Genomic DNA, 16,230 nt, shown 5'->3' with positions numbered 1-16,230 from the left:
GGGCCCCGCGCCGCCTCTGCTGACAGGGTACGCCCCACAGTTTGGGAACCACTGGTGTATAGAATCATTGTACCATCCAAACCACTATGAAATATATTTTCCATTACCAAAAATATTGTATTTTCAGCTGTTTGAAGCTGGAGTACAAAAAGGAAAGTAAAAGACACCAAAACTGAACTTATGATTGGGAAGAGAAGGAATAGCGCACATAGAACAGATCTACCACTTCTTAGACTTGCTTTCAATGAGAATGACAGATCTGCAACTCACATTTCTTTGTGAATTTGGTCAGTCACCCAAAAAGTTAAATAATGCAGCTTGAAGTACCCATTATTTCTGATAGAACTGCCTCAAATCTGACCAATAACAATCATATTCCACCTATTAACTAGTGATGGTGGAACAAAACCATACAGTTACATATCAGGATATTATTTTCATGTATCATTTTGGCAATATCGCAATATTATTTTTGCTGTAGTTGGCTGTACCTGCACCAAAAGTATTTTTACTTCATATCTTGTTCTCCATCTTCTTTTTAAATAGGGAGCCAATTTTGTTTTCTCATGGCTCTCTCTTGTCCCTCTGCAGCAGACATATGGTGAGCAATATGTTTAGACTATGCAATTGCAGTACAGTCACAGTATTGAATCGCAATACATATATATATATTTTTTTTTCACCTTTAATTAAACAGGTAGGTAAGTTGAGAACAAGTTCTCATTTACAATTGCGACCTGGCCAAGATAAAGCAAAGCAGTTCGTCACATACAACAACACAGAGTTACACATGGAGTAAAACAAACATACAGTCAATAATACAGTAGAAAAATAAGTTTATATACAATGTGAGCAAATGAGGTGAGATAAGGGAGGTAAAGGCAAATTAAATACAATATAGCAAGTAAAACACTGGAATGGTAGATTTGCAGTAGAAGAATGTGCAAAGTAGAAATATAAATAATGGGGTGCAAAGGAGCAAAATAAATAAATACAGTAGGGGAAGAAGGTAGCTGTTTGGGCTAAATTATAGATGGGCTATGTACAGGTGCAGTAATCTGTGAGCTTAAAGCTAGTGAGGGAGATAAGTGTTTCCAGTTTCAGAGATTTTTGTAGTTTGTTCCCGTCACTGGAAGCAGAGAACTGGAAGGAGAGGCGGCCAAAGGGAGAATTGGTTTTGGGGGTGACCAGAGAGATATACCTGCTGGAGCGTGTGCTACAGGTGGGTGCTGCTATGGTGACCAGCGAGCTGAGATAAAGGGGGACTTTAGTCGAGGATCGGTAGGATGGTCAGTTTTACAAGGCTATGTTTGGCAGCATGAGTGAAGGATGCTTTGTTGCTAAATAGGAAGCCAATTCTAGATTTAACTTTGTATTGGAGATGTTTGATGTGAGTCTGGAAGGAGAGTTTACAGTCTAACCAGACACCTAGGTATTTGTAGTTGTCCACAATATTCTAAGTCAGAACCGTCCAGAGTAGTAATGCTGGACAGGCGGGGAGGTGCAGGCAGCGATCGGTTGAATAGCATGCATTTAGTTTTACTTGCATTTAAGAGTAGTTGGAGGCCACGGAAGAAGAATTGTATGGCATTGAAGCTCGTCTGGAGGGTTGTTAACACAGTGTCCAAAGAAGGGCCAGAAGTATACAGAATGGTGTCGTCTGCGTAGAGGTGGATCAGAGACTCACCAGCAGCAAGAGCGACATCATTGATGTATACAGAGAAGACAGTTGGCCCAAGAATTGAACCCTGTGGCACCCACATAGACTGCCAGAGGCCCGGACAACAGGCCCTCCGATTTGACAATCTGAACTCTATCAGAGAAGTTGTTGGTGAACCAGGCGAGAATTGTAGAATTGAATATATAGAAAATATGAAATTGTGAGAATTGCAAAAATATCAAATCGGCACCTAAGTATTGTGATCATATCGTGAGGTTGATTCCTGGCAATTCCCAGCCCTACTATTCACTGTAGAAGCACCATAAAAATACTGATACATTCTTCAATGGCTTTTAAATGACTGTCTGTCTGGCCATTACAGACATTATAAAGCCATTCAATTATTCGAAACCAGCATGAAAAGGTTAGATCAGATGGAACATAGACATTTTATTTGCTTAAAAAAAAAATATATATATATTTCTCCAATGTCCCCTTGCTTTCCAGTAAGACAAAATCTGTTCTTGACTTGTACGCTTGTTGATGTTTGTTTGTGTGTGTTCTCTATTTGTTCCTTAGATGGTGTTTAATGTGGTGTACCCCATGGCTCCGGACCAGCGGCGACACGTCAGCATCAATTCAGCCAGATGGCTTCCAGACCCGGGGATGGGCCTGGCCTATGGGACCAACAAAGGAGACCTGGTCATCTGCAGGCCCGTGTGAGTAGTGCTCCTGTCTGTCCATTGTAACGCTTATACCTGATAGACTGTAACCTATCTGGACGGTGTATGAGTGAATTGTTTGCTTTGTTGTCATCAAAATACACTTTGTGTGCAAAGGTGTATTCCCGGTATCTTGAGTTCAGGGCAGTCCTTACCACCACCTCCAACGCTGGCAGTCATTTGGATTAATTTGGTCTCTGATGTTATTATTCTAATAGCCAGTAGAAAAAGGAACCCTCCAGATTGGAGAGGGTCAATTATTGGTCTGTAAAGAGGTCATTGTGTGTGATGATTACATTAAAAACAACCTGAGGATTGATTATAAAAAAATGTTTGACATATTTCTGTGGACATTACGGATACTATTTGGAATTTGTCTGCGTTGTCGTGACCCCTCTTTCCTGTGGATTTATGAACATAACGCGCCAAACAAACTGAAGTATTTTGGATATAAAAATTATCTTTATGGAACAAAAGGAACATTTATTGTGTAACTGGGAGTCTCGTGAGTGAAAACATCCGAAGATCATCAAAGGTAAACGATTAATTTGATTGCTTTTCTGATTTTCGTGACCAAGCTACTTGATGCTAGGTGTACATAATGTTTTGTCAAGCGATTGATAAACTGACACAAACGCTTGGATTGCTTTCGCTGTAAAGCATATTTTCCAAATCTGACACAACAGGTGGATTAACAAAAGGCTAAGCTGTGTTTTGCTATATTGCACTTGTGATTTCATGAATCTAAATATTTTTAGTAATATTATTTGAATGTGGCGCTATGCAATTCAGCGGTTGTTGATGACAATTATCCCGTTAACGGGATGGCAGCCATAAGAAGTTTAAAATATATAATCGATAATATATCAACCTCAACTGTCTTTTTCAGTCGGAGAGGGAAAGGCAATGGCTGCCCAAACTCTGTTACGCATACAAAGCGCTGCTGGCACCCGGCCATACAATGAAGCGATGTTATCTTTCTCGCTCATTTTTCAAAATAAAAGTCTTAAACTATGTCTAAAGACTGTTGACACCTTGAGGAAGCGATAGGAAAAGGAATCTGGTTGATATCCCTTTGAATGGAGCAAAGGCAGGCTATGGAACATGAAGTTTTCAAAATAGAAGCCACTTCCTGGTTTGATTTTCCTCAGGGTTTCGCCTGCAATATCAGTTCTGTTATACTCACAGACAATATTTTCACAGTTTTGGAAACTTTAGTGTTTTCTATCCAATACTAATAATAATATGCATATATTAGCAACTGAGACTGAGGAGTAAGCCGTTTAGTTTGGGCAACTTATTCATCCAAGCTACTCAATACTGCCCCCCAGCCATAAGAAGTTAAGGAATTTCTTCTCATTAGAGAGATCTGATTATGACGACATCGTCGGTGCCAATGAATAATGATGTCGTACTGTCTGTCTGTTCTCCAGGTTGTACCGGAGTGACGGAGAGAGCCCGGCCGAAGCGAGCACCGAGCCCATATTCACAGTCAACAACAGCGGTGGTGGAACCAGCAGGACCCACGGTACAGATCGACCAGGGTGAGGAGTCTAGGACCAAAGAGATGTTGACACCTCTTTCTCTTACATGTCCTCTCTGGTCTGCTTACTGTGTTCACTGAACTATGTCAAATTACAGAAACATTCCCAAAATTCCTAGGTTTTCCAGAAATCCTTCAACTTAAAAAAAATGGGGGATTTTGGGGAAGTTTCTGAAATTTGCAACTCTATACTGTGTAATGAGTATCCATCCATCACGTCATATCAATCTTCTCTGTTGTGTTTGCCCACTCCAAGGGCCCCCAGTCGCTCCAGCTGGAGACTTGACAGAGACATGGGTCTGATGAACGCCATTGGCCTCCAACCCCGACACCCCGCCCCCTCGGTGACCTCACAGGGCACTCAGACGCCCATCGTGCAGCTGCAGAACGCCGAGACGCAGACAGAGATGGACCTCTCCGGGCCCAGCACCTCCCACGCTGCTGCTTATGGTAGGAGGAGACTTTCATTGTTTCCCTGTGTGAAAACAAAACACTGAGATCCAATCAGACCCATGCTCAATGACACATTGCCTTTCAATTAATATTTAGCAGTACAAGTATTATTTAGTATTTTACACAGCTGTTAACCTTCAACACATTTCTGTCCCATCTAATTTACTGTGCAGTTTAGTGTTGCAATTTAGCTTTGTTGAAGAAATGTTAGTGTATCAATGATTTCTCTCTCACTACCAATCTCAGTAGAAGCCCGTCAAGAGGTCCCGTCCACAAGCCGTGAGACCCAGGGAGGTCTGGAGCAGCCACAAACCAGCCGGACCGAGGCCAGTGCCATGGGGGACTCTTCAACAGAAGCCGGCATCTCCACAGCCAACACCGGTAATGCTCCCAGTCCCACCTACTACTCTCCCTTTCAGAATGCCTAAAGACCCCTCTTATTGTACGTTCTTACATGGTTTTAAAGCAGTCTTTCCCCTAGTTATATCTTCAGACAGGGTGGCATCAAAAGTCAATTGAAGGGTAGGAGAAACGCTTTTACAGCAGGGAAAAGTCATCACCCCCCTTGAAATTCTGTTACATTTTAATCCCACTTTGTAAATGTATTTGTCATTTTTTGTCAACAGTCTACACAAACTGTTCTGTAATGTCAAAGCGGAAGAAAAGTGTTTTTATTTTATTTTATTTTTTTAAGATTTACAGTGCATTCTGAAAGTATTCAGACCCTTTGACTTTTTCCACATATTTCCCACACCCCATAATGACAAAGCAAAAACTGTTTTTTTAAAGACATTTTTGCATATGTATTATGAATAAAAACAAGGACATTCACAGTCTGAGGGCCTGAGCGCTCTGGAGCAGGTTTTAATCTAGGATCTCTCTGTACTTTGCACCGTTCATCTTCCCCTCGATCCTGACTAGTCTCCCAGTCCCTGCCACTGAAAAAATCCCCACAGCATGATGCTGCCACCACCTTGCTTCACCGTAGGGATAGTGCCAGGTTCCCTCCAGACGTGACGTTTGGTTTCATTAGACCAGAGAATCTTGTTTCTCATGGTCTGTCCTTTAGGTGCTTTTTGGAAAAATCCAAGTGGGCTGTTATGTACCTTTTACTGATTAGTGGCTTCTGTCTGACCACTCTACCATAAAGGCCTGATTTTTGGAATGCTGCAGAGATGGTTGTCCTTCTGGAAGGTTCTCCCATCTCCACAAAGGAACTCTGGAGCTCTGTCAGAGTAACCATCGGGTTCTTGGTCAAATGGGCGTCCTAGGGAAAAACGGAGAACACCCTTATGTTTGTGAGAGTCTCAACTTTCCATAGAGGGGGTCATATTAGTGTGTAGCCCAAACTGTTCGGACGCTACAGAAGAAGTTGGCAGAAGAGGCTGTACCAACTTCAGACGAGTCTTGTGAGGCTTGTAGGGTGTCCTAGAGCAAAACGGGGAACAGAGAGTCTCCTCTTTCAATAGAGTTGTTTGTCAGGCAATCCGTTCAGATGCTACAGGCGTTTTCGTGAGACCGAATTTAGGGATATCTCATGGTCTGACAAACAACTCTAGCTCTGCCACCTTTCATAGCAGATGCGGAGGGCGATATTGGCGGATGCGGTGGATTGAGATGCAACCCATGCAAAAAAACATCTCTCTCTTAAACAGACTGATTTTGATGGGGATTTTTTTAATGTTAATTAGATTTACGTGGGGGCGCGACCATTGTAGTCCAAGGGTTCAAGCAGATTTAAGTTAAACATGTAACTTGGCCACTCAGAAACATTCACTGACTTCTTGGTAAGCAACTCCAGTGTAATTTGGTTGTTGTCCTGCTGAAAGGTGAATTCCTCTCCCAATGTCTGGTGTAAAGCAGACTGAAGGTTTTTCTGTGGGATTTTGCCTGTGCTTAGCTCCGTCAGTTTCTTTTTATCCTGAAAAACTTATCAGGCGTACCCATACCATGATGCAGCCACCACCATAGTTGAAAATAAGGATGCAGTTACTCAGTAATGTGTTGTGTTGGATGTTCCACAAACATAAGGCTTTGCATTTAGGTCAAACAGTGTATTCCTTTGCTGTATTTTTTTGCAGTATTACTTTAGAATCAGTGATAAATTTGAAGTAATATGTGATAATTTTGGTAAAAAACATAAGTTAGATTATGTCATATGTGATAACGCTGCACGTAAGAAAAAGCCCTTCACAGTTTGTTTCCCTAAAGCAAGCAATGATCATGATGATTTGGATAACCCCAGCCTATGGGAAGAATGTGGTGAAGAGTACAATGCCGATGTTGAAGCTATCCAAACCAACTGCAGGAAACAGATCTTACTTTGCTTTGCCCATTCATTACAAATGGTGATTAGAGATGGACTAAAGGAAACAAAAATGATACGCAGTATGATGGCTACGGTAACTAAACTTTGCAGCTTACTACATACTACCTGTGGTCTGATAGAAGCATTTGAAGCTGAGTTCGGAGTCAATAGTAGTGTCCCTGCTGCTGTGTCTACCAGATGGAATTCTATCCTCCGGCTTGTTAAAGTAGTCACCAATCTGAATCAACAAAGTCTCAGTACTCTACTTGATGTCCAAGGACCTCTGCTTATCACCAAGGGAATGGAGCCAGCTATTGGACCCTTTTGTCCAGGCCACTGACTTTACTCAGGGGGAGAATGTGGTGACTCCCAGTGCGGCCCTTCCTTGTGTATTGTCACTCAACTATAATCTGCAGAGTATACTGAGCACAAGTCATCACCTAGTCAGTCTAGTAAAAGCATTGCAGCCACTCAAACGCCGATTCCAGGGGGTGTTTGTGAATGTCAGAATGGAGCACTCGGATGAACAGGCAACAAAACCTCCATTTGGTGACAATAATGACTGCACAGCTGGACCCATCTTTCTGCCTGTTCTGGTTTGATCATGATGTCCTCATACCACATGAAGATAAAGCTGAATTGAAGGAGAGTCTGATTGTACCTACCAATGTCACCATGTCACTTGCATTCAAATAATAATGATTTTTTTTTTCATGTATAATATATACTGTTATTTTATTGATAATATACATATTTTAATTACTTTTTTTCTGACCTTGTTTTGGCTGAGGCACGGAAAGTCACTGTTACGGAGAGAAGTAGTGAAGAAAAAGAAGAACAACCACCTGCCAAAACCTCCAGACTGTTCTCTGGCTACCGCAACAAGATTAGCAAGAAGAAAGGAAACATACAATCATCTGTCAGAGCAGAGATTATTCGCTACATTCAAGTATATTCTGTAGAAAATGAAGTTGATTGCTTGCATTTTTGGAGAATCCATGCAAAAGTCTTTCCAAGGCTCAAGCAGGTAGCAATGACAGCGTTGGCTGTGCCTGCCACCAGTGCCCCAGTGGAGAGAGTGTTTAGTCATGGAGGCCTCATCATGTGCCCGCATCGTGCCAGGCTCAGTGCAAGAACGCTGACAACTTGATCTTTCTGAAATGTAACCTGTCTGCAACAGATATGTTCTCTGTCTTAGGGCACAGGATGTCTTTTGCTACTTATTACAGGAAATGGTATTTCTGTTAAGTGTCCAGGTCAGTAAGTATATTTTAGGGATAAAGGTAATTATGTTTAATATATAGGACACTTTAGTAGTGTAGTTGTTGAGCCGTTGTCAGTCATTTTGGTTTACATTAATATTTGTTATTTATCTTCCCTCACTGACAGATTTTCTGTTTGTGTGACACAATGAAGTGAAATATAGACGATGTCTGCCACAAAATACCATGCACTTTAAAATGTTATGTTTGATTTTTTTCATATCCAGTACAATTACTTTTATTAATGTAAACTGTCTACATTTTAAAAGGAAATGTATTTTGATTTAAATAGTGCCTGATGTGATTTCTTTCATACAAGTATGGACTAATGACCAAGGGAGACCTAACCTACAGCAGGTAGAAAGCCATTGCCAAAAGGGACTTGAGACTTGACTTATACTTGGCCCTAAAAGACTTGACTTGGACTCTACCTCAAAGACTTGTGAACATCTCTGGACCTTACAGATGTATGTAAGGAAGGGGTAGTCATTATTTCACACAGTGAGTCTACAACTTATTATATGATTTGTTAAGGCACGTTTTACTCTTGAACTAATTTAGGCAACAAATATATTTTAGTACATTTCTATTAATTTCTTAAAATGTGTCAAATTTTCTTTTGAGTATTTTGTCTAGATCAGGATAAATTAAAAAAAAAAAAGGTAAATATAGTTCATTCCCACTTTGGAAAAATACTGTATATGGTCATTATGACAGCAAATGGTAAAATGTTCTGGAAGGGGTGGTTCAACTGTCGGTTTTGCAGAGGAGGGAATCAGTGAAAGGTATATTCTCCATTATATGGGTAGAATGCTGGACTGGGTCTCGTTTCGCTAAAAGGACCAGTCATTAACTTCCTCCCCGGGGCCAATTAAGTTGTCATTACATTGTGTGGCAAAGTCACTAATAAAAAAATCAATCAGCAGCTTGAAAGAGTTCATTATCATCGCTCATATGATAATGAACTCCTCCCTCCTCTATCCAGGCGAGGCCCCAGAGTATGCCCCGGGAGAGGACGCCCTGGCGCGGATCCGCCGGCTCATCGCAGAGGGCGGCATGACGGCGGTGGTCCAGCGGGAGCAGAGCACCACCATGGCCTCCATGGGCGGCTTCGGCAACAACATTATCGTCAGCCATCGCATCCACCGCGGCTCCCAGACCCGGACCGGCGCCGCAGCCTGTCGGCCCAGCAACAGTGACCCCAACCTGCCTGTCCCCGGCCACTCTACAGCCTCCATTTCCACCTCCTCCGCCTGCCCCCTCATTATCACCCAGCCACAGCCTTCCCAGACCTTGCTTCTCAGCCTGGAGAACTTGTCCGCTCCCACAGAACCAGGCCCGGTGTGGGGGCTGCCCTTTGTCTCCCAACCACAACCCCCCAGCCATGCTTCAGGTGCTGGTGCCAGGCTCTCAGTGGCCATGGACATCGACAACGTGTTTGAAGTAGCCAGCCGAATGGACAATTCTGAGCCAGGCCCCTCTTCCTCCCTGATCTTCTCCTCTTCCTCCTCCTCTCGCAGGTCCTACCCTCCCAGCAGTGGCACAAACGGCAACGATAACAACAGCAGCAGCAGCAGAGATAGTTACCCAGGTGACCCTTACAGCAGGTAGAGTGTGATTTGACCATTATTGCTCAGGAGTGGGAGAGAATCCCCCAGAGCAGACAGTGGGTGACTGATGCTAGTGACGATGCTTTGGGCCATGAGAAGGTGTATCAGGAACCCTAATGGAACTCAGTGTGGCCCTGTCTAACAGGTGCGCTTCTCCTCAAAGCCTTATCTCACAATAAATGGGTTCTCAGACACTGCGGGGTCTCCAGCCCCGAACAGAAGGGACATGAGCCCCCCCATCCCCCCACCCCATCAGCTTCAGTGGCATTGTGACCCCCTCTGCATTGGTGTGCACTTACATTTGCACTTAAAATGGACCTTATCTGTATGATCATTCCATGTCAGAAAGGGCTTTTACTTGAATTGTGAGGTTTTTTTCAGTCCTTCTCTTCGCATAGGCGTGACTGATAGACAAGGTTACTCCATTCAAAGTGCCATGTAAGGGTAATTGTAAAGAACAACTGAAAAACGGAGTGTAGTGTTCTGGTGCTATGTGATTGAATTTGACATGAATTAGTGTGTTTGCTTAATTTTGAATCCTCTTTTTTTTGGGACCATGTTATAGGACGTGTATTTGTAATGTGATGATAATGCATAGCAAGAAAATAATCCTATCGTTGTATGAATCATGATATGATGTGTGTGGCATGACTAAAGCCATGCCTTTCAAGAGAGAATCTGCAGCTGCCTGCTTTCATTATAGATTATGTCAGAGGGGTCCCCCCAAAAGGATCATGGTCATATTATGAGTCCCCAAGTGTACAAAGCATTTGATTTGATGGTACAAGTCTAAGCTCCTTATTGCTTCATGTTCAAACAGGATACAGTGGACAAAATGGTGGATGTGATGTTTCAATGTCTAGTCAATAATTTCTGACTGTATTGATACTGTAGTATTGTTCTACTGCATGTTTTCAATCATGCTGTATCGTTTCTGAAGAAAAAAGGGAACGCCATCGGTACAAAAGTATTGTGAAATATGGACAAATCGGCATTGAGGGAGCGAAAGAGTGTTGGGGGGAACTAACTCGCACACCTGTTTGGGGAGCGTTAGCCAGCTCTCTAGACAGGCTTGTGTCACGCTAAGAGGCAGCACCATTATTCCTCTTCTGTTGCACTACAGTGACTGGGTTTAGTGCCAAGAGGCGTGCAGTGAGGCCTGGGTCAGGATTTCTTTACCATCTGGTCCCTGGTCACCCATCCCACAAACATCCACCATCCCCCCCTAAATATGTGATGTAGACCAAGACCAGACCCAGAGCCTCCTGTCTCCTGCACTCACCACTGGTGCTCCAGGGATACCGTGAGAGCCGAGAAGTTACCACTAGGATTCAGTGAAACAAACCTGACTGTTGACTTGTTACGCCCAGTGACCCTTCCCACAAAGACTGAGGAGGAGCAGGCAGGGGGCTAGCTGGATTGGCTCAGCTGTATCTGTCTGTCAACAGGGGGAGGGTCTTCACTGAGCTTCTTTTCAGTTGAATCCCCAGCACAAACACACCCAGTGCTTAGGAAGCACTGAGGTGGAGCTGTTCCGTGTGTGTGTGTGTATGCTTGTCTCTGTGTATGCGTGTGCAGTTGTAAGTGTGTGTGGGGGTGGTGTATGTTTATTGGCTCTGCAAAATGTAGGCATTCTGCAGTGGAAAAACAGGAGAGCAAGTTTGCCTTTTGCCTATAACCGTGTGTGGGTGGGCCAGAAGGCTTGTATATGTAGCATCTCTTAGTCAAAGTTACTTTGCCCTAATGGTGTGGTTTGTCACTTGGGGTACGTCGGGGTGAGAGAGCTTTTGATTATAATCTCAATCAGCCCCGTGCTGAACCAGGAAATTGATTTTTTTTTTTTTACTTGAATTATCGATTACCATTTAGATCGAGTTTTGTACTGTAATGTCTTCAGGGGTGTGCCTGGCCTATTGTGACAGGCAGAGTGTCCTTAGCATATCATTTCACTAAAGCCCCCCTGACCACGTTGGGTGCTTACAGACAAGAAAAATAAATGCCCTGCACAGTATAACTTTTATTTTTAAAACCCATAATGCTTAGCTATTTACATTTGAATCGCTTTGTAGGGTTATTATATTGTTAGACCTCTGAGTAGAGAGAGAAAGAGCGAATGGAGCGAGTGCCGCGATTGGTTGTTTTTTGAGCTGTGCAGCGAGTCCTGAGTGTGACTCCAAGCAAACTGTTTACTGCATGTATGAAAACTGCTACAACTGTCAGTAAGACAGTTGTAGCAGGACACTGATTAGAAGAAAGTCAAATTGCCTGGCAGGTGAAAAAGAAACAAACTATCTGAATGGTCCTCCTGGCTTTACTTGATTAATGAAGATTTTAAAAACCGTTTGTCGGCTGTTCATGTGTCTGCTTTGTGTGAAAGAGCGCTGTCTCCCATATGTCCCTCACCCTGAATGATACACATACTGTAGGTCCACAACTACACTTTTAACAATGCAAATCAATGGTATACAAAGTCTCACCTTATATTACAAAACTTCTATATCAAACTATCAAGTTTCTTCACTTTTTTGGCTTTGACTTTTCTGTGATGTAATTAAAAAGAGATTTGTTGACATAAAGATGAAAAATGTAACAAGTATGTTCTGTGAAGAGATGGCAATCTTATTGGTTCTTAATGGAAAGCTACAGCTACTGTAAATTGTATACAGTTGCTATGACCTGCGGTATTGAACATCTTGAAGGCCCAAAGCAGCTGTTTTTATACTCGTTTCTGGGTAACAATTTTGTACCTTACTGTAATAGATTTCCATTAAAAAGGGCAAAAATAGCTTTATAGCAAAAAAAATATTTCTCAAACAAGAATTTTGCAAGGACTGTCTGGGAATGGTGGGAGGGGACAACTGAAAACCTGATGTTATTGGCAGAGAGGTTTGAAACTTTTTTGTAATTGGTATATTAAAGCTGCAATATGTAACATTTTGGGCGACCCAACTAAATTCACATAGAAATGTGAGTTGTAGGTCTGTCTTTCTCATTTAAAGCAAGTCTACGAAGTGGTATATCTGTTCTATGTGTTCTATTTTTATGCTTCCTGGGTTTCGGTACTTTCGGTTTTGTACACCAGCTTCAAACAGATGAAAATACAATATTTCTGGTTATTGAAAATATATTTTACAGTGGTTTATATGGTACAATGATTCTCTACACTATGCATTGCTTGTTTTTCCACATATGGCACACTGATATGGCAAACTATTAGAATTTTTGCAACCAGAAAATGGCACAGCGATTTCTGCATCTTGCACCATTAACCAATTTACTGCATGGCGATGTCAACATTGAAAGTCGAAACTCCCGCCCATGCAAACCTGTGCATTAGATGGTCCTGTGTAGATTGTGTTTTCAACCAGCAACTATCAAGAAATAACACTGATTAAAAAAATGTGTACCGTATATACTTTTCCGGTGTTAGTTTCACTGTATGATACAAAACACAGGAAAAATAATAATTTTGACGGCACTGGGCCTTAAAGTAACCAAATGTCATCTATACGGTTATTGTATGTGTTACCAGCAGTGAACAAATCCTATTCTTAAGGTGAAATATAATTGGTTTTCTACACATATGCAAATAACAGTGGTTTGAGTTCTGTGGAATGGAAGAAATTAAAGTGTATTTAACATAGTGGTAGTATAAACTAATTGGATACATGACACTGCATTTAGACACTAATGCTTTGTCAAACAAATCATACTCCAGACTCCCAATATACATAGGTGTTTTTGAATGTTTAATATAAGTTGGGAATACTGCTGATTCATCTTAACAAGTGGAGTTGTCCCTCTGTACTTACTTGTGTTTGGCATGTAATTCATTTAATTAATTGAGATCCAATAATGGAATCTTGTGGAATCTTGTTTGATCTCAAGAGGGGGGAGTTTATTCCTTTTAAAGTGACAGGTTGCGTTCTTCCTTTTCCTTTTAAGAATGCAGATAATGGTCCCCATGTACTTATTTGGTTTTATATTATGAATGTCATGTTTTACACTCCATATTCTTTAAGGCACTTGTGGGGACACCTGTGGTATGCAGTATGTGTGAAACAGATACAAACACAGTTTTGCCCACTGATACAATATATTTTGCTTGACAGTGATCACAGCATTGTCCCAATCATGTTTAATGTCATCCTTGGTTTTTATGAATTTATATCTTTCACTACTTTGCCCCTTTAGGGCCACCACATTTCATAGTCTCTGAGCTGTTTGTGAGCCTTATTTTGTTGTGACAGTTTTTAAACCATGTGAGGCAGAGTCTTTGGCAAAATGGTTTAGTTAATTTGAGGGAGAGCGGTAGAGGTTTTGGTCAGTGCCTGTATGGTTCACACTAGTTACTGCCACCACTTATTCTAAATCTACTAAAACTCTTGGCGCTAGTATGTAGACAAACAGTCACTTGTTGATTATACTAATCAATTACAAATTATTGGTCTTGTTGCTTCCCTTGTTAGTGTACAATAGTCTCTGGTCTAGCCTCATGCTATTCTTCCTATGTTTGGAAGGTTGATTTTATATAGATTTGAATGTAGTGGATTTTTGCCCAACTCATTTCTGTTATAAATTACACCTGTGGTGCTTCAGTCAGCTACCTGTTCAACTGCTTTCACAGAAGACCTATGCTGCATATTATAACTAGGAACAAACTAGGGCTGTTTGAAAAAGCAGTATCACACATGACTTCAGTATGAAATTGTCCAGGGGGCTAATGTTTAGGGTGTGTTGCTGTGTCACAATACTTTAAAAACATACTTTCCTTATCCTCTTTCATGACCACTGACCAGTGAAAGGACTCCATAGGTTTTCACTATTCTGCTGTGCTCTCATCTATTGAGTCCTCAGGTCAGTAGTGGTGAAGAAAAGGATACCAGGTAAGGTATTTACAGTATGCGTATGACTTGGGATATAGTCTTGACTGCTATGTCTCTTCCCCCTAAACTGTTATCAACGGTCTCACATGTTTTAGAGTGCTGATGTGATGAAGATTTTCTGTTCTTTTAAGCTAAATTAAGATTATAGTAAAAATCCAACAAATTCTATATCATATATAGGAACACCAAAGATCCTATGTAATGTTGACGATGAAAAAAGGCAAATAAACAATAAACTTCACAAAGGTGTTGTTATTAAGGGGTTGTGATACTTGGTTTGTACCATTTTACTGATCCATGGATTGAGTTTATTAGTAATTATACAATGGGTGGGTCTAATCCTGAATGCTGATTGGTTAAAACCGTATTTCAGCCTGTATCTATTCCACAAGTTGCCACCGGCTAAATCTAACTGACTGTGCTATCCACTGTCTCATCAGCCCAGCCAACTTATAAACTTGATCTCCACTATAAAAAGCATCTAGACATTATCTAATTTATTTTAGACTAACTGTTCGTTTTCAACAGCGGAGATTTGTATAAACCTTGCTGTCTGTGTCTCCGACATTTGCAACGTTGTTTCAAAATTCAAATTCGATCTCCTGCTGTCCCGTAGTAATGAACATGTCGGGACGAGACAGACAGACAGGCAGCGTTTCTCAACCTGTCGAAATCATGAATCAGCTGGCATCATTTTTATGGATATATACAACAAAATATCAAATAATGAAATATTCTGCAAAGTGTTATAATGGGGGCAGTAGGTAGCCTAGTGTTTAGAATATTTATTTTCCACCATAATTTGCAAATAAATTCATAAAAAATCCTACAATGTGATTTTCTGGATTTTTTTCCCCATTTTGTCTGTCATAGTTGAAGTGTACCTATGATGAAAATTACAGGCCTCATCTTTTTATGTGGGAGAACTTGCACAATTGGTGGCTGACTAAATTACTTTTTTTGCCCCACTGTATGTACATATAGGTAGGGGTAAAGTGACTAGGCAACAGGATAGATAATACACAGTAGCAGCAGTGTATGTACAGTTGAAGTTGGAATTTTCGGAGTCATTAAAACTTGTTTTTCAACCACTCCACATAATTCTTGTTAACAAACTATAGTTTTGGTAAGTCGGTTAGGACATCTACTTTGTGCATGACATAAGTCATTTTTCCATCAATTGTTTACAGACAAATGACTTCACTTATAATTCACTGTTTCACAATTCCAGTGGGTCAGAAGTTTACACACACAGTTGACTGTGCCTTTAAACAACTTGGAAAATTCCAGAAAATGTCATGGCTTTAGAAGCTTCTGATAGGCTAATTGACATCATGTGAGTCAATTGGAGGTGTACCTGTGGATGTATTTCAAGGCCTACCTTCTAACTCAGTGCATCTTTGCTTGACATCATGGGAAAATCAAAAGAAATCAGCCAAGACCTCAGAATGTTTTTTTTGTAGACCTCCACAAGTCCTCCTGGTTCATCCTTGGGAGCAACTTCTAAATGCCTGAAGGTACCACGTTCATCTGTTCAAACAATAGTACGCAAGTATTAACACCATGGGACCACGCAGCCGTCATACTGCTCAGGAAGGAAACGCATTCTGTCTCCTAGAGATGAACGTACTTTGGTGCAGAAGTGCAAATCAATCTCAGAACAACAGCAAAGGACCTTGTGAAGATGCTGGAGGATACAAAAGTATCTATATCCACAGTAAAATGAGTCCTGTATCGACATAACCTGAAAGGCTGCTCAGCAAGGAAGAAGCCACTGTTCCAAAAC

At 41.4% G+C, this 16,230-nt stretch overlaps 1 protein-coding gene across 5 annotated transcripts in view; it reads left to right on the top strand.

Moving 5' to 3' along the window:
• LOC112252728 (activating molecule in BECN1-regulated autophagy protein 1) overlaps positions 1–14,703 on the top strand; it is a 42,780-nt gene extending 28,077 nt beyond the window's left edge. For 4 of the 5 annotated variants that reach the window (XM_024424237.2, XM_024424234.2, XM_024424235.2 and 1 more), the window contains 5 exons: positions 2,240–2,379; positions 3,816–3,926; positions 4,182–4,375; positions 4,625–4,759; positions 8,934–14,703. In XM_024424237.2, the coding sequence (XP_024280005.1) occupies positions 2,240–2,379; positions 3,816–3,926; positions 4,182–4,375; positions 4,625–4,759; positions 8,934–9,559 (1,206 nt within the window). In that variant the 3' untranslated portion in view covers positions 9,560–14,703. The remainder of the gene's footprint in view (positions 1–2,239; positions 2,380–3,815; positions 3,927–4,181; positions 4,376–4,624; positions 4,760–8,933) is intronic. The other variant, XM_024424236.2, reaches the window with a different exon arrangement.
• Positions 14,704–16,230: the final 1,527 nt, after the last annotated feature.

This window comes from Oncorhynchus tshawytscha, linkage group LG06 (assembly GCF_018296145.1).
Source record: "Oncorhynchus tshawytscha isolate Ot180627B linkage group LG06, Otsh_v2.0, whole genome shotgun sequence".
In the NCBI taxonomy this organism is placed as follows: Eukaryota; Metazoa; Chordata; class Actinopteri; order Salmoniformes; family Salmonidae; genus Oncorhynchus; species Oncorhynchus tshawytscha.
This window is presented reverse-complemented; position numbering and strand designations above follow the sequence as displayed.